The sequence below is a fragment of the Sminthopsis crassicaudata genome, chromosome 2 (assembly GCF_048593235.1).
Source record: "Sminthopsis crassicaudata isolate SCR6 chromosome 2, ASM4859323v1, whole genome shotgun sequence".
Lineage (NCBI taxonomy): Eukaryota > Metazoa > Chordata > Mammalia > Dasyuromorphia > Dasyuridae > Sminthopsis > Sminthopsis crassicaudata.
Window position 1 is genome coordinate 471,354,466 of NC_133618.1, and position 21,667 is coordinate 471,376,132.

The following is a 21,667-nucleotide window of genomic DNA, read 5'->3' on the forward strand; positions in this document are numbered from 1 at the left end:
TTCAGTTTGATTTAAAGGAAAAGTTCTTAGCAACTGAAGCTGTTCAAAAGTAGAATGGACTGCCTTGGGAGGTTGGAGTAGTGAATTTCTTCCACACTGGGAATCAAGTGAGTGATCACTTGGTACAGATGTTTTAGAGAAATTTGTGCTTGGGAATAAGTTGTATTAAATTATCCCTGATGTCCCTTTCAACTCAAATTATATGACTGTATAATTCAAGGACATTTATGAGTCTGAAAGAAATTTCTATAAATTTACTTCATTTCCAGTGTTATTCTTTAGAGACTTTGCATTGATCTCCACTGTGGTCTGAGTTTGTATAAAAAAGCGCTTCCTTGTCATAGGGCTCCTTTCCACTATGAAATAATTAATAACATGTCTATTTCAGCTTAATAACTCCCTAAATTAATTTAACTCATAGGGTTCTTCTCCAACATGAATTCTCTGATGTTTAGTAAGAGATGAGTTGCGGCTGAAGGCTCTCCCACATTCATTACATTGATAGGGTTTCTCTCCTGTATGAATTCTCTGGTGTTGTGTAAGAGATGACCTGTCACTGAAGGCTTTCCCACATTCATTACACTGATAGGGTTTCTCTCCTGTATGAATTCTTAGATGCTGAGTAAGGTGTGTCCTCCAACTAAAAGCTTTTCCACATTCATTACATTCATAGGGTTTCTCTCCACTGTGAATTCTCTGATGCTGAATAAGGGATGACCTGTTGCTGAAGGCTTTCCCACATTCACTACATTGATAAGGTTTCTCTCCTGTATGAATTCTCTGATGCTGAGTAAGGGCTCTGTGCTGTCTGAAGGCTTTTCCACATTCGTTACAATGATAGGGTTTCTCTCCTGAATGAACTCTCTGATGTTGAGTAAGGGCTGTTCTTCTGCTAAAGGCTTTTCCACATTCATCACAATGACAAGGTTTTTCTCCAGTATGAATTCTCTGATGTTGGGTAAGGGCTGTACTTCGACTAAAGGCTTTTCCACATTCAATACATTCATAGGGTTTTTCTCCAGTATGAATTCTCCAATGTTTATTAAGTGATGAGGTGATGCTGAAAGCCTTCCCACATTCATTACATTTATAGGGTTTCTCACCAGTATGAATTCTCTGATGCCAAGTAAGGTGTGTACGCTGGCTGAAAGTTTTCCCACATTCACTACACTCATAGGGTTTTTCTCCTGTATGGATTCTCCGATGTTGGGTAAGATATGAAATTTGGCTGAAGGCTTTCTCACATTCACTACATTCATAGGGTTTCTCTCCAGTATGAATTCTCCTATGTTGGGTAAGGTATGAAATCTGACTGAAGGTTTTTCCACAGTCATCACATTCATAGGGTTTCTTCCCTACACAGATTTGCTGATGCTTAACTAGATCTAAATTATGTTTGAAGACCTTTCCACATGTAGCACATTTATTACATCTTGTTTCTACAGAACTTCTCTGTTGAGTAACAAGTATTGATCTTAGACTAAGGCTTATTCCAAGTTCATTATATTCAGAATGTTTCTTAACACTAAAATTTTTCTTGTGGGTGACTGACATTTGTTTTAACATTCTCTCTTTGATTCTTTGCTGCCTCCCTAACTGTTCATCATATTCCAAGGTTTCTTCAAATGTGGAACACCAAAGATCATCCCTTGGGAATCTTTTCATTATCACCTCCTGCAATTCTTCTTCAGCAATATTCTCTTTTGGAGTAGATTCCTTGGTTTCAGGTCTAGTTTCCCAATCTGTAAGAAATAAACATGAATATCTCTTATGCTGAGAGTAAGAAAATTGCTATAGTATGCTATGCATGGAACTGAGGAACTAAAGGCATGTATGGCTTTGAAAATTCTGAAATATGACCTTCCAATCTGGGAAGAATGGAAAGTAGAAAGAGTAAATGAGAAAGGAAAACAAATAATTACAGAAAGAATATACAGTGGGGAAGGAACACAGATCATTAGGAGAACTATTCTAGTATGAGAATTCAACACAGAGAACAAATACAATTTAACAAACATAGCAAGAAGTGTAACCAAGGAAAAAGGCTAAGTGACGGAAATGTAGGAGCAAATTAGGACTATAAGGTAGTGTGATAATAGAGCATTGATGCTTATTATCCCATGCCTGAATTACTGTAATAGTACCAGAACTATTAACTAATCTATCTTCTCATAATCTTCTTTTACTTTTTTAATCATCTGGTATACTACTACCAAAGAAATGTTTCACTAACAATAATTTCATGTCTTTAAAAATATTCCTGAAGTCCAGGTCTTCTACATTCTTGGATATCATGATCAGAGAAATTCTGCAATATCCTATTAACATCTAGATATAATCACTTCTTGAACCCACTTGCAAAAATCCATATTCAACATGAAGTAAAAAAAGAGCAAGAAGAAAAACCATCATTAATTACCTCAGAATTAGGATTATTTCTATATTCTAATCCTGGAGTTTATTCGTTGTCTTAATCTCCTTTATTTCCTAGATTGCAAATTCTAATTTTGTTTGATGATCAAAATTTATTTTGCTTGATTACTGATATAAAACGTTCTAGTCACAACTTTTACTTTCTGCTTTTCAGATCTTTGGAATGCTCTAGTTCAGGAAAGAGGTTTTCCTAGTTCTGATCTCCTGCCCAAATATCTCCTAATCCTGGGACCTATCTGACCATCAGTACTCTAATAGCTATTATCAATTTCCTTCACAAGAGCATCAAGCTATCTACCACTCAAAAGTTGCTACCACACTCCTAAAAGAACAATGTTAGTCTTTTGTTGAAATGGCTTGCCCCTCTCCCTATAGGATGAAGTCTATGGTCTTTATCCATGTGATCAACTACCATTACCATTTGGCAAGGTATTCAAACTTATACTTTACTTTTCCCTAAGTCCCCTTCATTTTAGTCCACCCAAACTCCAGTTTCTTACATATGCTATACTAATTCAAAATTTCAAGCCTTGATCATGTTTAATATACCTCAAAAGCCCTTTTGGGATAAAATTCTAAACATGCTTCAGGATATGTTCCACTTTTAAAAAGTCTCCAAAGCCATTTAGCCATACTGACGGCTGTTCTCCTTTCATGGAATTTATACTTAGGTGTTTCTTTTTTTTTTTAAAGTCTTATCCCCAGTATTAACTATGCACTTTATAGCATATTTATTCTTTTTATATCCCCTATACAGGGCTTAGATATTATAATACAGGGCTTTGCACTCAGTAGGGCCACAATCAATATTTCCTGTATTTTATTCCTAAGTATGTCTATGCTATTATCTATTTTATCCATATTATCTTCCATGGTTACCCATATGTTTTATGTTCAGATATATAATATTTCATGTGAGATTTTACTTTGTCTTTTCAACAAAGAATTCTAAGATCTTGTGTGTGTAGGTAAATACATCACTTATTTCTTTTGTATCTTACTCCATAATCAACAAATGCTTTTGTGTGAATAAACAAATGGAAAAATCCTTCTCTTATGGCCTTATCACAATCAGGGAAGCAGAGCACTGGAATTGTGGGAATAGGAAGGCAGCAGAAGCTGCCAACAGCACTCACATCATCATCATTATCATCATCATAACTGACATTTATAAAGCACTTTAAAATCTGCCATGTACTTTACATACTATCTTGTCACAGCCTCTTAACAATCCTGTGAGGTAACTATTGTAGATAATGTTATCCTCATTTTTCACATGAGGAAACTCAGGCTCATAAAAATAAAGTACCTATTCTTGGTCACACAGTTATTGAGCAACAAGAGTGAGTTTCAACCCCTGGCACTCCTGACTCCAAGTCTAACATGTTAGCTACCATACTAAGCTGCCTATCATGAGTCCATTTCTCTCTTAAAATGTTAGAAGGAAGCATACACAAGAAGGAAAAAACTAGTCTTCTGGTCTGATATTCCCAAATTGGTCTTTTTTTAAACTGTAGTTATTATTTTGGAAAGAAGGTAAGCAAAAAAAGCTGGATGAGGTTTCTTCATGGTGACTTGAGAATCTTTCCTTGTATCTGTATTTTCCTAGAAAAACGTTATTCACTGGACTACAGTACTAAAAGCTACCTTAAGTATGAAGCCCAAAACATAGTAAAAGGCAGAGTGGGAATGACCTTTTGAATCCTGAGGGCAGCGACGGCCATATTTCTTATAATAAATATTATGTGACCCTTTTTCAATTATTTCAGGTCCACTTGTATCAGAGGTCACAGGACTCCTCTCCAGTACGCAACAATGTTGGAATCCCATCACATAGGTCCACAGAATTTACTGTGTAAATTATTTACTGAGTATTTACTATTTAAGCAGTACTGGAGATACAAGGAAAGGAGTGAGAGAAAAGGCATTACCTCCAAAGACTTTAGTAGCTAGATAAAAAAGACTAACACATGAAAAATTGAAAATAAAAGACCTATAAACAGAAGGTCTGTATGGCATTGATTACACGTGTTTTAGTATTTCATAGAAAAGAAAGATCAACATAACATGCAGTAATCAAGGAAGGTTTTCTGGAGGAGAACTTCAGGAGACATTAAAAACTTTGTGCTTAGGATTTAGGAGGATATTCAAGCCACAGTTTGAGAAAAAAGCATCACCTATTAAAAATATGAAGCAGAGTTTATTGATTGAGAAATAGAGAAGGTAAGATTTAGATATTATTTAGGAAGCAAGTAAGAGACATAAAACTTTGAGCAGCATCCTCATAGGGTAATGACTCTTATTTGCAATTTGTCCATTTGAAGATCTGTTTTCCTTAAATATTAAAAAATCACAGAACCTCAGAGAATCTTAGGAAAGATTTTTGTCCAATATTTCTGATTTCTTTAGAACACAGAGACAAAGTAGTTTCCCTTCGCTTTTCCCTGCCCTTTTCTAGAAGTTCACAGAATCATAGATTTTAAGCTAAAATGGGCCTTATGAGTTATTGAGTACAACTACCCAATTTTACAATTGAGGACACTGGGGCACAGAGAAGTTAAAGGACTTGCCCAGATTACACAGTTTCAAAATGGGATTTGAATCTAGGTCTCTCTAAATTCAGTATCCTATCCATTCTACCATGCCACTTATCAGAAATGTCTTTTCTTTATAAAGTCAAACAGTAAGCATCTTCAATATAGATTAATTTTGATAATCCACATACAAGATAAATTGGTGGAGAGAAAGAACCGACCATTAAAAATGAGCAGGTATAATTAATATTAGCCATGGGAAGAGAAGTGATCTCTTAGGATCTTTCAACTTCAGATTCAGTGCTTTTTCCACCACACCACAAATCCAGTTGTAAAGCAATGTAGACCTGGCCTGGAATGATGGATGGTAAAAACTGAGACCCAAGAGATTTTAAAAGAACAAGACTTGGTGATAGATTGAGCATGAAGGAAATAGATTATTTAATATGGTGCTACAATTTCCAGATTAGGAGAGTAATTGTAGGACTAGTGGAAAAAAAATTCAGGATCTGTTAAAGTATTTGGAACAAAATATTATAAATTCTGTTTGAAATAAGTTGAGTTTGAAATAAACAGGGGGATATCCAAATAGATTATAATGGAGGTAGGTAAAAATGTGACTAATATGAATGTGAAACATCTGGGTTGGAAATATAGATTTGAGATTCATAAGCATAAAATAAATAGTGAAATAACCATCATGATTAAGTTCTCTAAGGAGCCTGCTACAGAAAAGGAAGAATAGAGAACTGAGGATACCAAGCCCTATAATATATTATAAAAGGGAGAAAGGAGGAAGAAAAAAGCCCGTGAAAAAGAGCAACATAGTAGTGTATCATATAAGCCACTGGAGGAAATTCAAGAATCAATATCAAATGTGTCATCACTATAAAATACTGTGGAGGTCAGAATTTGGTTTTTGAAATTTTAACTCCTAATGATTGGAAATCTATAGCAAGGACATGTTTAGAATCTTGAGTATACATAAATCCAAAGTTCCACCCTCTACAAAATTCAATGAAAGTGAAGAAGATGCAGATGAAGAAAAGGTCATTAGGAAAGTGTGAGATGTGAGTATGGGGAGGTCAATAGAAATGAGGATAGCAATGGAGGAAGAAAAGATACCAGATTATAGGTATTAAGTGTTCTGTAAGTGTTAGGAAGTGTTATACTTGCAAATTATGATCCTCCTCCTCCTCATCAGAATAGAAATTGAGGCAGCAGATATGGGTAACAAATATGAAGAAGGAAAAAATAGGGAGCTATGAATAGGAAAAGACTAATCACATTAGAAAAATAAGTAAAGGATCTAGGTTCTAGAAGATTCTATAAGGGACAAAATCCATAGTATGAGGGAGAGTTTAGCTTTTTAAAAAGAACTCTTCTTCCAAAATTGGGGACACATATGGAAAATTTTAGGACACATATGGAAATTGACTTCAAATATTTGAAAGGCTGACATGCAGATCAATGAGTAGGATTATTCTACTTTACCACAATGGCCAGAACTAGGATCAAGGAGTAGAAATTACAGGGGATAAGGGAGTTGAAGGAAATTCACTAAATATAAGGAAGATCTTTCTAAAAATTAGAGTTGTCCCAAAATGAAACAAGCTATCTTGTTCTCACTGGAAATGTTCAAGAAGAGACTGGCTAGTCAACTATCTTTCAGGGATGTAATAAGAAAAAAATTCCTGTATAAGGTAAAATATTCTGCTGTGACACAGCAGAGTGAAGTCAGGGTACTTATAGTAGCTCTTATCAAATGGTCCTAGTTTTCTTCAGAGGCATTGGGATTTTTCCAGAGGACCACCCACACAATTATTTCCCAAATTTCACCCCATTGATACTTACAGTGAATCCTATTTGCCTTGCTCTCATCACTCACCTGAGCAGTTCCCTCTTGGAATTTTTCTCTCCATCATCCAAGGTTCTTTTCTTTGCTCCAACTGGGAGATCAAATGTGGTTTGGAAACTTGATGCCCTGCTCATGAGTAAAGACAAAGGACTTGGTTGTTTGTGCTAGGGACAAAGAACAAACCTAGAATTCAGTCTCAGTGACTTGCTCTTCAAGACCTTTGAAGGGTAAGAAAAGAGCAGCATAAAGAGCAGCACATTGAAGCTGCCCATTTCTAATACTAGTAAGTATAGACTTTTCACTTAGAAAGAGGGAGCCAGGATATTCTGTTTCTCCGAGCTCTGAAGTCCAAGCTCAAACTCTAATATTTCGGAGGACCCATAGCACTTAACAATCAAGGAAACAAAGATAATCTAAAAGGCAGATTCTGAATCTTTCAGGGAAGCCACCCTTACCCAATGAGGCCAGGTTCCTATAGTTTTCCAGCATTACTTCCCTGTACAGGTCCCTCTGAGCAGGGTACAGCTGCCCCCATTCTTCCGGGGTGAAGTCCACAGCCACATCCTTGAACGTCAATGACTCCTGAAATTCCAAAGACATTCCTGCTAAATCTAGAACCATCAGCAATGTGGCTTTGGGGAAAGCTGGGAGCATCACAGGATGAGGACAAGCTTTATAAATAAATGGTCTTAACAAGGATGTATGAACAATCAAATCCAAATCATTTTATAAAAAATTAATTTCTTTTAAAAAAAATAAATTAGACTTGTAGATTGAGTGCCACAGGCACAATATATACCTCAATTTCAGCAAGCCTTTTCCCAGTCTTTCATTATATCACTGAAGACAAGATGGAAAGATGTAGATTGGATGAAAGATTGGATTCAAAACTAGTTCAATTTGGACCCTAAAAGTAATAATGAGTTGATATCTCCAGGGAGTATTGCAGCAACCTTTCTTGATCTGTTTTGTTCAACATTTTAACCAATAACTTCAATGAAGACAAAAATGGAATGTTTATCATATTTGCACCTATTTTGATAGGCTGAACAAATGGGCCAAATAGGGATGAATTAATATTCTTTCAAAAATCAACTGTATGCATAAAGATGAGAACACAGCCTGATAAAATTTATCCTAAAAACACTGAAGGATTTTATTGGGTTGCAAGTCAAGCATGAGACAACAGTGTAACATAGAAAAATCAAAAAAGCTAATGTAGATTTTTGCTGCATTAATGGAAGTGTAGTATACAGAACAAAAATGGTAATACTTTCATTCTGCTCTGTTCTGGTTATATAAAATTCGAGTGTTGTATTCAGATCATATTTTGAAAGATATTAACTTAGTGGAATGCATTCAGGGGAAAAGAATCAGGATCTATAAAAGTGTATGTGAATGTTTAATTTCAATCAGTTACCAAGTTGTATCAATTTCATCTCTTTTACATCTCTCACATTCATCTCTGTCTCTCTTCACCACAACTACTCTAGTTCAGGCTGCTGCCTGATGTGTTGCACTAGAATCCTAACAGAAATCCCTACATCCAGTTTCTCTGCAATCCATCCTCCACCGAATTGTCAAATTGACATTCCTAAAGCACAGGTGTATCACCATATCAACTTGCCTACTACAGAAATATCACTGATTTATCTTTTAGGATAAAATACAAACTTTTGTTAGTATACTTCAGAATAAAACAAATCTATCTCCATTCTATTTTTATAGGCTGATTATATACTACTCCTCTTTGAGTACTTTATACTCCAGCCACACTGGCCTATTTGCTCTGTTCTTACATGATGCTCTATATCCCACCTCTGTGGCTGTGTACAAGCAGTCCCCACATGCCTATGATGCTGTCTACTCAACTCCTTGGAAACTCCAGCTCATTTCAAGGATCAGTTCAAGTGTCATCTCATTGAAGAGTGTAAAGAGCTGAAACTGAGTTGATGCACTGAGGTAGTTTGAGCACTTAAGGCTAATTACCAATTGGACAATACTCTATTAGCATATGCTTGGAGAATGGCCCTGCCTACTATTCTATGCTGGCTGGATCTGTTGGTGTATACAGAGAATTATAAGAGGCATTGGAGGGTGGAGTAAAACAAGCCAGAGTTACTTTTTGGTGGTGGAGAGAGAGAAGGAAGGTGTGGAGATTCCTCTATATCTATTCCCCTGACAGTGACCCCAAAAGACCAAGAATAAAGATCAGCGTCTTTTGCTTATCCTGACTTCGGCTGATTCTAAGGTATCCAGGGTGCTAACACGGTCATCACAGAAGAGGTCTTTCCTAATTCCCTTGTTAGTACTTCTTATCTTTATATATTTGTTTTCTATATAGTCTGTATTTACTTATTTATGAATGTTGTATTCTCCTGTTAGAGTATGAGCTCCCTGAGAACAGGGACTCATTTTTGCAACTATATTCCTAGCTCTAGTATAGTGCCTGGAATGGCAAGCTTTTAGTAGATGCTTGTTGATGGGTAGCATGGAAATATCTGAAGGGTTTTCATGTGGAAGATGTATTCGATTTTGCTTGTCCTAGAAGGTCCTAAGTAGGATTAGTGAATGGATTTCTTTTCAATATAAGGAAAATATTCCTAAAAATTGGAGCTGTTGAAAAGTAGATTAGGCTTATGAAGAGAACTGGGTCCCTCATCAATGTGGTGGAGATGTTGAGTAGAAGTTTAATGTTTCAGGGAAGTTTGTCTTAGATGACATGTCAAACTCGGAGACTCAATCAACATAAAGGACACTAAGAATTCCAAAACAAATCAATTTTTTTTTTTTTTTACTATGTAACTAGTATTTAAAAAAAAGTCCAAAACATGGTCTTTGCCTTTAAGGATCATACAGTTTTTTTGTTCAGAATGTAAACACACACATGACATGAGAGAAATCAGTTTTTATTCAACTTTTCAATTGTTTATTACAGATATACCTTCTATGCCATTAGATAAGCAATTGATAAAAACGTTGAACAGCATAGAGTCAAGAACAGATCCTTGGGACACTCAATTCAACACCTGTTTCCAAGATGATAATAACTAATTTGGATCACTCCACCAAACTTAGATCTATCTGAGCTACTATCTTGCCTAAATCTAAGAGCCTACATCCCTCCATCTTGTCTATAAAGAGAACATTAAAAGCTATTCCAAATGTTTTACTGAACATAACTTGTTATATTTAATCTAATGTTTAAAACTTGATGGATTTGTAATTACATAAGTGTTGATGTAAATGCCCCTTCTTTTGGTGCAATATGCAACCTAAATACACCTCCCTCATCTTTACCATATAAGTCTATGTCCTGTCATAAGTTTTCCATGAAAGATCTACTCAATGTGCCAGAGCAGGATTTCTTAAACTTTTCTCATTCACAATCATTTTTGGCCTGAGAAATGTTTGCATGACTCCAGGTATATAAGTATATAAATTAGATAAATAAATCAAACACTTAATGATAATAAGTCATCATTTTGTGACCCCCCCCCACATTCACTTACAAGACTCCATATGGGACCCAACAGACAGTTTAAGAAGTGGGTGCTGGAGAACTTCCTTTGAGTTGTCATTTCACAGATTGCAGTACATTTGGGCCATCCATCTATTTTCCCTTGCTCTGGCTACATGACCAGCCTTCTGTCACAAATATTTTATCTTTTATGCAATCTCTTGCATGCAAGTCATTAGCAAAGTACCACAGTCATTTAAGTTACTTAAGAAATGAAGGTAAGCCTTCATTTTTCTATTTTCCTTTAAATCACTCACAAATTTGACTCTTTGAAATAATGGTATTTAACGATTCATAGTCACGTAACATCATTGGAAAAATACTGGCATTGAAAAGATATGCTGGAGAGCATCTTAAAGTTTTTGAAAACAATGTTTAATTTGCTAAGTGCAACTTATCCAATTCTGATTCATGTCCAATTCTGGGCCTACTTCATGTCTATTTACAGTACTTGTGAAAACATTTATAAATAAATGAATGGGCTGTCCATCCATGTAATGATCTGAGAAATATGCATTCTTCATCATTATCAGTTAAGATCTAATGAGTAGACAAGTATTTCTCTGAAGACAGCCTGAAGTGCTTCAGAGCTTGCAACAATAAGCATGTTATCCACAAAAAAGAGTACTTAACCAAACAATCTACTTGTAACAGTTATGCATTTTATAAGTTTTAAAAATACAACAAAAAATGAATTATGATTCTAAATCCATATATATGGATGTTCATCTCTACTCAGATAAAGTCATGCTTTCAATAAACTTGTAAGAAAGAGAAGAATAGTTTTAAAAGCTAAAATAAAAAAATGGACTTAAACATTAATAATTATATTTGGGAAATCTCCAATACTTAAAAGATAAAAAAGTTGGAAAATTTTCAAGCAAAAATATTATTATTATAATGCATGAAATGTGAGTCTCTGTCTTTTGTCTCAAAACTTTTAGTCTTGCTTTAAGAATAAAATCAAGAAGGTTGAAAATTCAGATTTTTATTATATGTAGGCTGAAATATATACCTTTTTGAAAATTCATGCTTGAAACATCATTATGAGGTACACAATTTCATTTAGTTTGTTTTTGGTTTTGTTTTTAACTGGAACCCCATGATTTCATTTATTCAACAAGTACTATATTAGATTTTTAGGTCTCTAACAGCTTTAAAATCTTATTGTTAATCATCTAGTCAGTGGAAAATATGTTAGCTGACAAGGGTGACACAAAAAGCATGGCTTCCAAGAGTTTACAATCTATTGTTGTTTCTATTGTTAATACAGTCATGGTCAGTAACATCTGACTTTTTGTGACCCTATTTGGAATTTTCTTGGTAAAGATTCTAGAATGGTTTCTATTTCCTTCTTCAGCTCATTTTTCAGATGAGGAAACTGAGGCAAATAGACTAAATGTTATGCCTAAGATCACAAACTGTAAGTGTCTAGAGCTGGATTTGAAGTCAGGAAGATGAGTCTTCCTTATTGTAATCTAGATGATTTTTTAAAAGAGAATTTTCCTATAATTCAGGAAAGTTGTGTTGTTAGGTTCTTACTACGGCAGAAAGAGAGTTCTGGGAGGAGATCTGCTGTCTCAACTGCCACCAACTCTGACCTCAAGTAGAGATTCTTTCTCTATCTCTTGAGTGCCGCCCTCTTTTATCCTCCCAGGGAATGGGTGTGGGATAACGCAAGGGCTTGGGGGGAGGGAGGAAAGACTTCAACCAATGAACTTGTTCCTCCTAAGCATGCAAGCTCCTCCCCAGGAGTTCACAGGGGTAAAACTCCCCTAAAGGCCGGAACTAGAGAATTGTTAAGTACCGATTTAGCACTTAGTAAGAACTTACCATCTCATAATTTCATTAGCACTTAGTAAGAACCTAACATTGTATCATAATTTCCGAACTAATTTTTTAAAAATCCCAGACACTATTCTAGCTCACAAACTTGTGATTAAGTTCCCATGGTTTATGGATATGGACAACTACAACTCAAGGTTAATTATCATTCACACTTAATTTTATCATTTGAATTGAAGCAAAGAAAGGATAGTTCTTTTTAACAATCAGGGGCTGTAGCATAAGAATGTTACAATAGTAGTCAGATGATCTTAGTTTTTAACTTTGATTCTATCATAAATTAGCCATGTAACACAGAACAAGTCACTTTTTCTCCATTTTGAAAATTTTTTCCTTCATTTTCTTTGAAAAATAAGTGGTTTGAACTAAATGATCTAATATCTGTTCTAGTTCCAAATTCTAAGCCAAAGTAACAAAAAAAAAGTTAAAATTCAATGCAATTTATGAAAATGGTCAAAAGATTTGGATTGACATCATGGGTTTTTAAAATCGTTTGACCACATAATTAATATTTATTAAGCACTCACTAGGGCAAAGCATTATCTGTCCCATGGAGGACGGATACACATACATACATACATATAAACACACATATATCTTTGCTCTCAAGCAGCTTAAATTCTACCTATGGAATCCAACTTTACACAATTAAGTAAATATAGGTCAAAGTAATGAGGAGAAGACCATTAACCGGGGGAAAGGAGTACATGGTAAAGGGGAAAGGGATGCAGTTAGTAAAAAAGGAGATATAGGATGCAGAAGAGGTGGTACCTGAACTGGGGACTGAGGCTAACAATGTTAAAAGGCAGAGGTGAGAAAGGAGTACATTTGAAATGAAAGACAGCTTTGCAAAGGTAAAGAAAGGAGATAGGATGCTTCTCGGAACAGCTCTTGGCTAATTTGTCAGGAACACAAAATAATGCAGAGAATTACCTAAGTGTGGAGAGGTGATCTAGAGACAGACTGTGGAGGGTCAATGCCGGCCCCTGGAGAGGAGCTGGATGGTACTGGTTGTGTTCTACTCTCCAGTCAATAAGAAGCCAAGAGAAAGATGAAATCAACTCTGTGATCTACAATATTAAGAGGCTACTGCAATAGTCCATGCAAGAGGTGATAAAGGTCTTAATTATGATAGTAAGTATATGAGGGGAGATATGGGGATGGACATGAGAGACGTGCAGGAAGAAGTGAAGACTTGGTAATTATTTGAATAGGAAAGGGGGAAAGAGGGGCAAGCTGTAAAGACAGGGATGAAGATTGCTAAGTTGACACTTAAGTATCAGTATAACTCAGTGTATGTGGAATATAAAAGACATGGCAATTAAGAAAAGCACAAATGGGATTGTAACTTAACTTTATTAATATAGTAATTTATCTCACCCAACAACAAAAAGAGCTCCTGGAGTCAGAAGACCTGGATTCAAATTCTAATTGACATATTCTGCCTAAGAACAAGTTCCTTCTCTAAGCCTGTTTCCTCATTTATAAAATGAGAATAATAATACTTACACTATTTTACAGGGTTGTAAAGATTATGTTTTGTAAACTTTAGAGTTCTTTTCTGAGCTCTGCCATTAACACATGGTCTTATGACTTCATTTCTTTATGGATTCAGTTTCCTTATCTATAAAGTAAAGGTTATGGACTAAATCAGGGTTTCTTAAATTTTTTCCCTTTGCAACCCCTTTTCACCCAAGAAATTTTGATTCGATCGTCTTGAATTGGAGCCGATGTGTTTCTGGCAGCATTCGTGCATGTACAGTGAGTGCAAAGTATGAGCTCTGTGTGTTTAACCAAGGCTTCAGTGAAGTCATCCAATGCAACCCAGGCGAGTGCTGCCAGAAACACCTCGAATTCATTATGCATTTAATTTTGAATTAATTTTTGGTCATTGTATTCAGCAGCCTTTTACTATTGTCAAATTATTTGTGACCCCTACATTCAGTTATACAACATCATATAGGACTGTGACCCACAATTTAAGAAGCTTTGGACTAGATATCTGGCATCCTTTCCAATTCTAATGTTCTATGATTCTGAGTTATGGGTTAGCAACAGAATCCCTAATTATAACACTACACTAATAGGAATATTATACTGTATTTTATAGTGATCAGTTTACAAAGTCATGTCCAAAAGAACAACTTAATGAAAAGTAGGGGAAGTAGAGATTGCCTGTGTATACACATAAACACATAATCATACATATGCCTGTGTATGTACAATATACACTATTTTACATACACATATTTGTGTTGTATGCATACAACATACATGTGTCTTACAAACTGTCTTTTCCTTTTGTTGCCTCAAATGATAAGCTAGGTCTAGACACAGTTGAGTGTGTGTGTATCTACCTATATGTGCATTTATATAAAAATGCCATCTTTGCCTCTTCTCTACGTTTAAGCCCCTATACCCAATTCTTTACCAAATCCTGGGAATCTTAATGCTACAATATCCATTTCCTTTCACTCACACAGCCAATATTCTAGCTCAGATCTTCAGCTTCTCTTGCCCAAATGATTTTTAAAGTACCATAACTGATCTCTCTGCTTAAGTTTTTCCCTTCTCCAAACCACATTTTACAAAGCAGTGAGTCATACTAAGGCATATGAGCATGTCAACTTCACATAGTGGAATGGGCAACATGCTTTAAAAAAGTTCTGCTTCAGGGCAGCTAGGTGGCACAGGGGATAGAGCACCAGCCCTGAATTCAGGAGGACCCGAGTTCAAATCTGGTCTCAGACACTTAACACTTCCTAGCTGCGTGACCCTGGGCAAGTCACTTAACCCCAGCCTCAGAAAAAAAAAAAAGAAAAAAGTTCTGCTTCTGTAGTCAGGAAGACTTAAGATTCACATCTCACCACTAATACTTTCCAGTTGTGTTAGAAGTCATGGACAAATCATAAGTTGATTGAGTCTCTGTTTCCTCATCTATAAAGAGGTGGGGGGAGGAGAATAATACTCTTACCTATTTCACAAGGTTTTGAAGCTCAAATGGGATAATTTATATAAAATGCTTTGCAAACATGAAAGTGCTATACTGATGTTAATGCTTGCAAAGAACTCTAATTGTAAATCAGATATAGATTTATAATAATGTGTCATATTATAATACTTGGTAACTTGGCTTTTGAGTTATATGATCCAAACAAGAAATCTAGATAAATGACAATGATATTCTTACTTTTGGCACTTATTCTAATGATGATGATGATGATGGTGATGATGGTGATGGTGATAGTGGTGGAAATGGTGTTATTCCCCTGCTCAAAAATTATCAGTTGTTCCCTATTGGCTTTTAGATAAAAAAATCAAGTTCTTAATCTACCATTTAAAGCCCTCCACAATCTGGGTCTGATTTACTTTTCCAGCCTTATTATACTTTATTTTCCTTTTTATATTCAATACTAGACTGTAGCTTTCCCAATCTCACTTTTTCACTACTAAGACTTCACTTGATTTCCATGCATCAGTCTAGGCTGCTCCCCAAGCTTGGAAGGAACTCTCTCCTCAATTGTATTTCAAGATCCTGATCTTAATTCAAAGGCATTAGTCTATAGTTTCCTCCTCCTTCATGAGGCAAGCCTCTTGATCCAGTCAAATAAAAGTGTTCTCTATCCCCTTAAATTTTCTTAGATTATTTTGGATCTCTCTTTGGCACTCATTTCACTTTATCTTGTATTAATAATTAGCTATGTACATCATTCTTTACTTTCCCCAGATAAAACACTGGAATTATTTAAGTCTGAGTGTCATTTTATATGTCTATAGATCTAACAAAATGTCTTGAAGACACCTTAGTATCTGTTGGACTGAATTCATTGTTGATGAATGTAATAACTATATTAATAGTTTCACATCTACATTGTGCTTTACAAAGGCTTATATGATACTTTCCTTTCAAAATTCCTCTTGAGGTAAAAAGTATATGTACCATTTAATAAGAGAAGAAATTTAAAATTTTGAAGTTATATGACTTGCCCATGGCCCCACAGTTTGGGTCAAGGTTGAGACTAAACTGCTGGTCTTCTGACTCTTGAAGTCCAGTGCTTTTCACTAGATCACACAGCTATTTCTTGAGCTTAATACAAACTAATCACCATAACACAACAGTTAAGATTCACTATATTACTTCAGAAAAATATGAGGTTTATAACCTTTTTTCTCCCACTGTCCATAAACTGGATATCTAAAAAAACTAATTAAAGTAGTATCACATATATGTAAATGTTGACCTATGGAATTTTAATCTGGGCAAATTCTTATCTACTTTATTGTGGACAACAAAGCTTATATTAGGTATTATATTATTTCCTCTGGTGGTCAATCCAATTCTTTTGTTTTCTTGTTTAGAATATATAAATATCTAGCTTCTAAGAAAATGGCTAGGAAAGGCTGCTTTGCTGCCACACTCATAACAAATGGAGTACTCCTCAGAGAAAAATCTGTAAGAGTTATGATATTTGAACTTGTTGGAGTGAAAATGTTTTCCCATGGGAAATTTTCAGGGAAATGACTAAAAACTGCTAGAAAGCCATATCCATATTTACTATCAACAGTCTTCCATCATATAAACCTTTATATTATCTCCTTTCTTTATTCCAGTCAACCATGAATTCCTCAGATTGCTAAAATTCAAGCCCCTCTACAATCCAACTCTACCCTATATATTTAATCCATTTTCCACTGCTTTCTAACATGATTCTTTCACTCTGGGCAGGTCAGTATAAAAGGTTCCTTCTGAGACTTTGTTCATGAAATATCCTCTCCAATTCTTTCCAATCATCTATCCAATCTCAGGGCCAGTTCACATCCCACTCTGAAAGAAAGCCTTCTTTTGCTACTGTGATCCATATTGATCTCAATTCCTTTATCTATTGTCTGTGCCATTTATTTTAATATTTACTAATATACTTGTATTTTTCTTTATAATAAAAAGAATTCATTTTGTATATGTATCTTTTTTTCCCTAGAGAGTTACCATCAGTTGAAAGAATACTAAATAAGGAGTCAAAGTCCCAAGTTCTAGATGAAGTCCAATAATTATCTCTCAGTCTAGTATTGGGTAAACCTTTAATCTCTCAAAGGTAGTAGGGGCCTTAAAGATCATCTAGTATAATTCCTTTATTTTTACAAATAAGGAAACTATGAGTCTAAGAGAAAGTAAACTGCTTGAGAATGAAGGTTGTCATTTATGTCCCATCTGTAAATTCTTGAATATAGTATTTAATATACAGGTAGCTCTGAATCACTTATTTAATGGTTGAGTGGATGCTGGGCAAAGAGAATAAGAATACTGAGAATAAGATAGGCAAGTTGAAAACATTACTTACTGGTCATTCAAATACCCAAAACTCCTCTAAGAAAGAACTAGAGCTCGTGTCATTGGGCAGAAAAGCAAATGGATGAGAAAGGAAATGTTTTTACCCTCTGATACCTGAGATGGCATTTCAAAAGAGAGAAGCAACCCCAACTCACCTGGGATTTGGCTGTCAGGAGCCCAGAGTTAATTTTCTCTTCTTTCATGCTCCCTTCTTGGGGAAGGGTAGAATCCTGAGAAAGCAGAGCTGGGGAAGAGAAAGGAGCCATGAGGGAAACCCTCCTACTTTGTGGTTCCCAGACTCATTAGACCACATGCTAGACTTGCCAGTTAGGTGTGATTCCCCACATTCCTTATGAAGGAAGGAGGACCAAGGGAAACCCATTCCTAATGAGAGAACGATAAATATGGTCATTTAGAACCTAGAGTCTATCCTTATGTTTCTAATAAGCACAAGATGTAATGATCTAATACTTATAGCCCCAGTTCAAAGACATCCAGACGAATAAAGGTGTAGTTCTGAAAGCTTTTTATTAGTGTAAAGCTCATCAAAACATTCTGCTGTGTCTTTCCCCCAATTCACAATCTTCAGCTTCTTAGATATAAAACACGAGATTTTCAAGCAGGGAGAAATATCACTCAATGAAATATAAACAGGACTAAAGTCAGAAGACCTGGATTCAAGTCCTGGTTCTCCCTCTATGAAATAGTTTGTAATTTACCTGACCTATCTAAATTTCAGTTTCCATACTTGTACAACAGGAAAAATAATATCTTCCTTACTTGACTCATAGGGTCTTTGGGAGGGTCAAATGAGATAATTGATGAGAAGGATTTCTGAGAAGTAGAGCTAAATGTACTGACGATTTGATACATGGCTAAAATGGGAGAAGCTTCTGGAGAAAATGGCTTAAAAGAAGGTATAATTGGATAGTTCTTCTCTCTCCCTTCTAATCAACCCACCAGATGCCACCAAGAACAGTTAATAGTGAATGTTGGAAAGAACCTTGGCTTGAGAGGATATGTTACAAAGCAGAAAAAAGATAAGGCTGGAAGACAACATAGGAGAAACATTGAGATTCCAAACATTTTCATTCACTGAGCTCACCAGACTACAAGGCCAGAGAGATCTACCTCTCCCCTACTCTTTAATCCAAGAATAATACCCAATAGGAAACTGATCTTGGAGGTACTGAAATATTCATGGTGGTTGTTGGTTAGTTCATAAAGAAAAAAAAATGAAGGAAAACGATCTCTGTAGTCTTTAAAAAACAAAGTATATACAATATTATGGTACTATCAACCTGACAATATTGGTCATGACTTTAATATGATGTATATCTTATTGATATATAAAAGGTTTCTCCTCTAGTGAAACCTGACCCATTTATTAATTAAAATTATATTATCCCTAATAACCAAGCCTAGATCCAGAAGTAAAAGAACGTACCTTTTCTCTACTTTGCAAAAGTGGAGGCCTAAGGATATAGAACACTGTGTCCATCAAACTTTTTCAATATGATAGTCAGTTTTCCTGAACTTTTTTTTTCTTCTTTTTTATGGCTGGGTATAGGAAGAGGAAAGAATATATTGGGAAACGTAGGTGATGGAAAAACAATTTATATGTGTGTATACATGTGTTTTATGTATGTATAATTCCCATCACCTGGGATCCAAACTCCAAATTCAGTCTCTCACTGGAGTGAAGGAAGAAACACAAGAGGGAACGGAGAAGGAACACTTAAGGTTTACAAAGAGGGGATATGCAGCAAAGGTTCCCCATAGAGGGTATAACATAAAGAGGAACCAGGATCAGATGTCCCACAAGAGATGGCTAAACATAAGCTTCTGCTGGCCAAAGACTCTAATCTAGGAAAGACTTGAATATTATTCAGATAACTGCATGTTAGAAACTTGCTATCTAGTGTTTCCTCTTAAGTTCTCAGTAAAAGGTCTTTTAGGGAAAAATTCAAATTGATCTAAGAGGAAACAGAATTATTCCCTATTTGGAACAGAAAAGGAAGGTGATCAAGGTGATCGATAGCTGCGGGACCAAACAGGTTCAGAATCTTTGGACCTGGAAAGATAAGAATCTTCATGTGTGTAGTAGGAAGGGAGAAAGGGTCAAAAGAGGGGGGAGGGGAAGCAAAGTTGGCATACTCCTTAAATGTAAGGCTTACTTCCTTCACTCACACACCTTCTTTTGAGATATATTCTCCTCTTCCCCTCCTGGGGTCCTTGTCACCTTCCCTCCCCTTCTGTAAATCTCACCTCTCTCCCCAAGCCTCTGGGTCAGATCTTCCATGGTCACCCACTTCTCAATGGCTTCTGGATGTTCTGCTGTCACCCAATTGCTATCTAACCAGGCAGTGGATCAGAAAATTGCTAAAGCACCAGCAGTTCCAGGGCCTGCTCCTTTCTGCCCCAAAGCTCTAGCCAAAGGTCTCAAGTCGGATGTGGTATCTTCCCCCACATTCACCTTCTTGCAGAGCCTGGGCCTTCCTTCACTCCGGGGCTCTGATCTGTCGCCCCAGGAATGAGTCCTCCCTCTGTTGCCCCTGTAGCTACCCGGGGCCGATTAGGCAGAGTCGGGAAGGAGTCAGCAGGGGGGCCCAGCAGCCTCCGTCAGAGTAGGCCCTCAGAGACCTGCGGAGATGGCCAGAAACCCTGGATGTACAAAATGGACACAGGTGAGTTTCAGTCACTCATTCATTAGATCAAAGAGCATTTATTAAGTGCCTACGGCAAAATCCGAAAACAGTCCCAGCCCTCACGGAGCTTACACTCAGTAGGCAGCACGTGGTGTGGCGGTCAGGCAGGATAAGCAAAGCTGCAGGAAGCGGCCACAGTCCCCGGCACCCCCCGGGCAGGTCCCGCCCCGCACATCCAGGGCGCGGTGGGAAGGCCCCAGTGACCACGCCCAGAGAGCGCAACCGGTACTCTTCCCCTCCCGGACCTGCCCCCATAAGGGCGAGAGTGCGCGTGGGCATCGGGGCCGGACGCTCGGTCACTAAATACCTGGTCACCGGACGCGGGGCCTGAACTGACACGGCTGCAACTCACAATCATCTCGTCCGGCCATGGCGGCGAGCATGCGCATACATCTCTAGGCGCAAGCCCACGACACTACTGCCAGAGGTGGACTACAATTCCCAGAATGCTAGGACTGTGTGCTTTCCCGTTCCTTCCCACATTTCCTCATCTTCCAGCTCTCTATCTCTATAGAGGGTCTCCTCAACTAAAGTTCCTGATGGTTCTTGAATTGACATTTAATCCCTGCCCAGCAAGTAGACTCGGTCTCTTCATTGGCTATGTTAGAGAAGAGGGTATCAACTTCTCTATCGTTCAAAAGTCCACTATCACAGTCTATTTCAATAGAAATTGCCCCATTTTTTTTTTCTCACGACGGACCTGAAAAGCGTTTTCTTTTCATGCTCCCTCAAAGCTGAGGAGTCCCTTTCAACCCGAGAAACTTCCACCTAGATTAATCCTAAAGAGACACTTAAGGGGGAGGAGTCAGTGAAGATGGGGCTAGTGCCATGGACTTTGGAGGAGCATGGCTTGTTAACTATTATTTATTTTTTTGGGTCCTGCACAGCCCCCTGGGATACTAAGCAGGGCTGGAAGCGGGGGAGGAGGAAAGAAACACGCACGAAGTAGTCCTGGGGTATGGGGGGGGAGGGGGCGGCAATGGGAGTGGGGATGTGAGTACAACAGAGTTCAGGAAGTCAGAAACAGTGAAAAGCTAACTTTTAAGCTAAGGAAGCTTTGGTGAGTCAAAGAAACAATAAATAATTTTGTAGATATAAGCCACACAAACACAAGTTTTTAGATATTTTAATTTAATTTAAAGGATGTAAAGAGATTTAGAAAAAAAAAGTTTGAGAACTGCTTCCTTAAATCATTACATAACTATTATAATTTAATATTATGGCTAATCATCAGTATTTTTGATGACTGAAAAAGAAAATTAAGTGCTTCTGTGTGAAGACAAATGTAGATTAGGAAGATGAGATTATATGAGCTACACATTAAATTCCATAACTAGCAAAATACAGGTATTCAGCAAGCATAAAGACTCTGTGATAGAATCTCAGAGGTAAAGCAGAACAATGTAAAGTTCAGGATACATAATCCTAGACGCTATATCT

At 36.8% G+C, this 21,667-nt stretch overlaps 1 protein-coding gene across 1 annotated transcript in view; it reads right to left on the reverse strand.

Moving 5' to 3' along the window:
* LOC141552915 (uncharacterized) overlaps positions 1-20,601 on the reverse strand; it is a 64,145-nt gene extending 43,544 nt beyond the window's left edge. Inside the window, exons 1-5 of the mRNA XM_074284830.1 lie at positions 19,788-20,601; positions 17,675-17,763; positions 7,281-7,407; positions 6,856-6,951; positions 412-1,742 (exon numbers count right to left, since the gene is read on the reverse strand). Of these exons, the coding sequence (XP_074140931.1) occupies positions 412-1,742; positions 6,856-6,951; positions 7,281-7,407; positions 17,675-17,763; positions 19,788-19,821 (1,677 nt within the window). The 5' untranslated portion in view covers positions 19,822-20,601. The remainder of the gene's footprint in view (positions 1-411; positions 1,743-6,855; positions 6,952-7,280; positions 7,408-17,674; positions 17,764-19,787) is intronic.
* Positions 20,602-21,667: the final 1,066 nt, after the last annotated feature.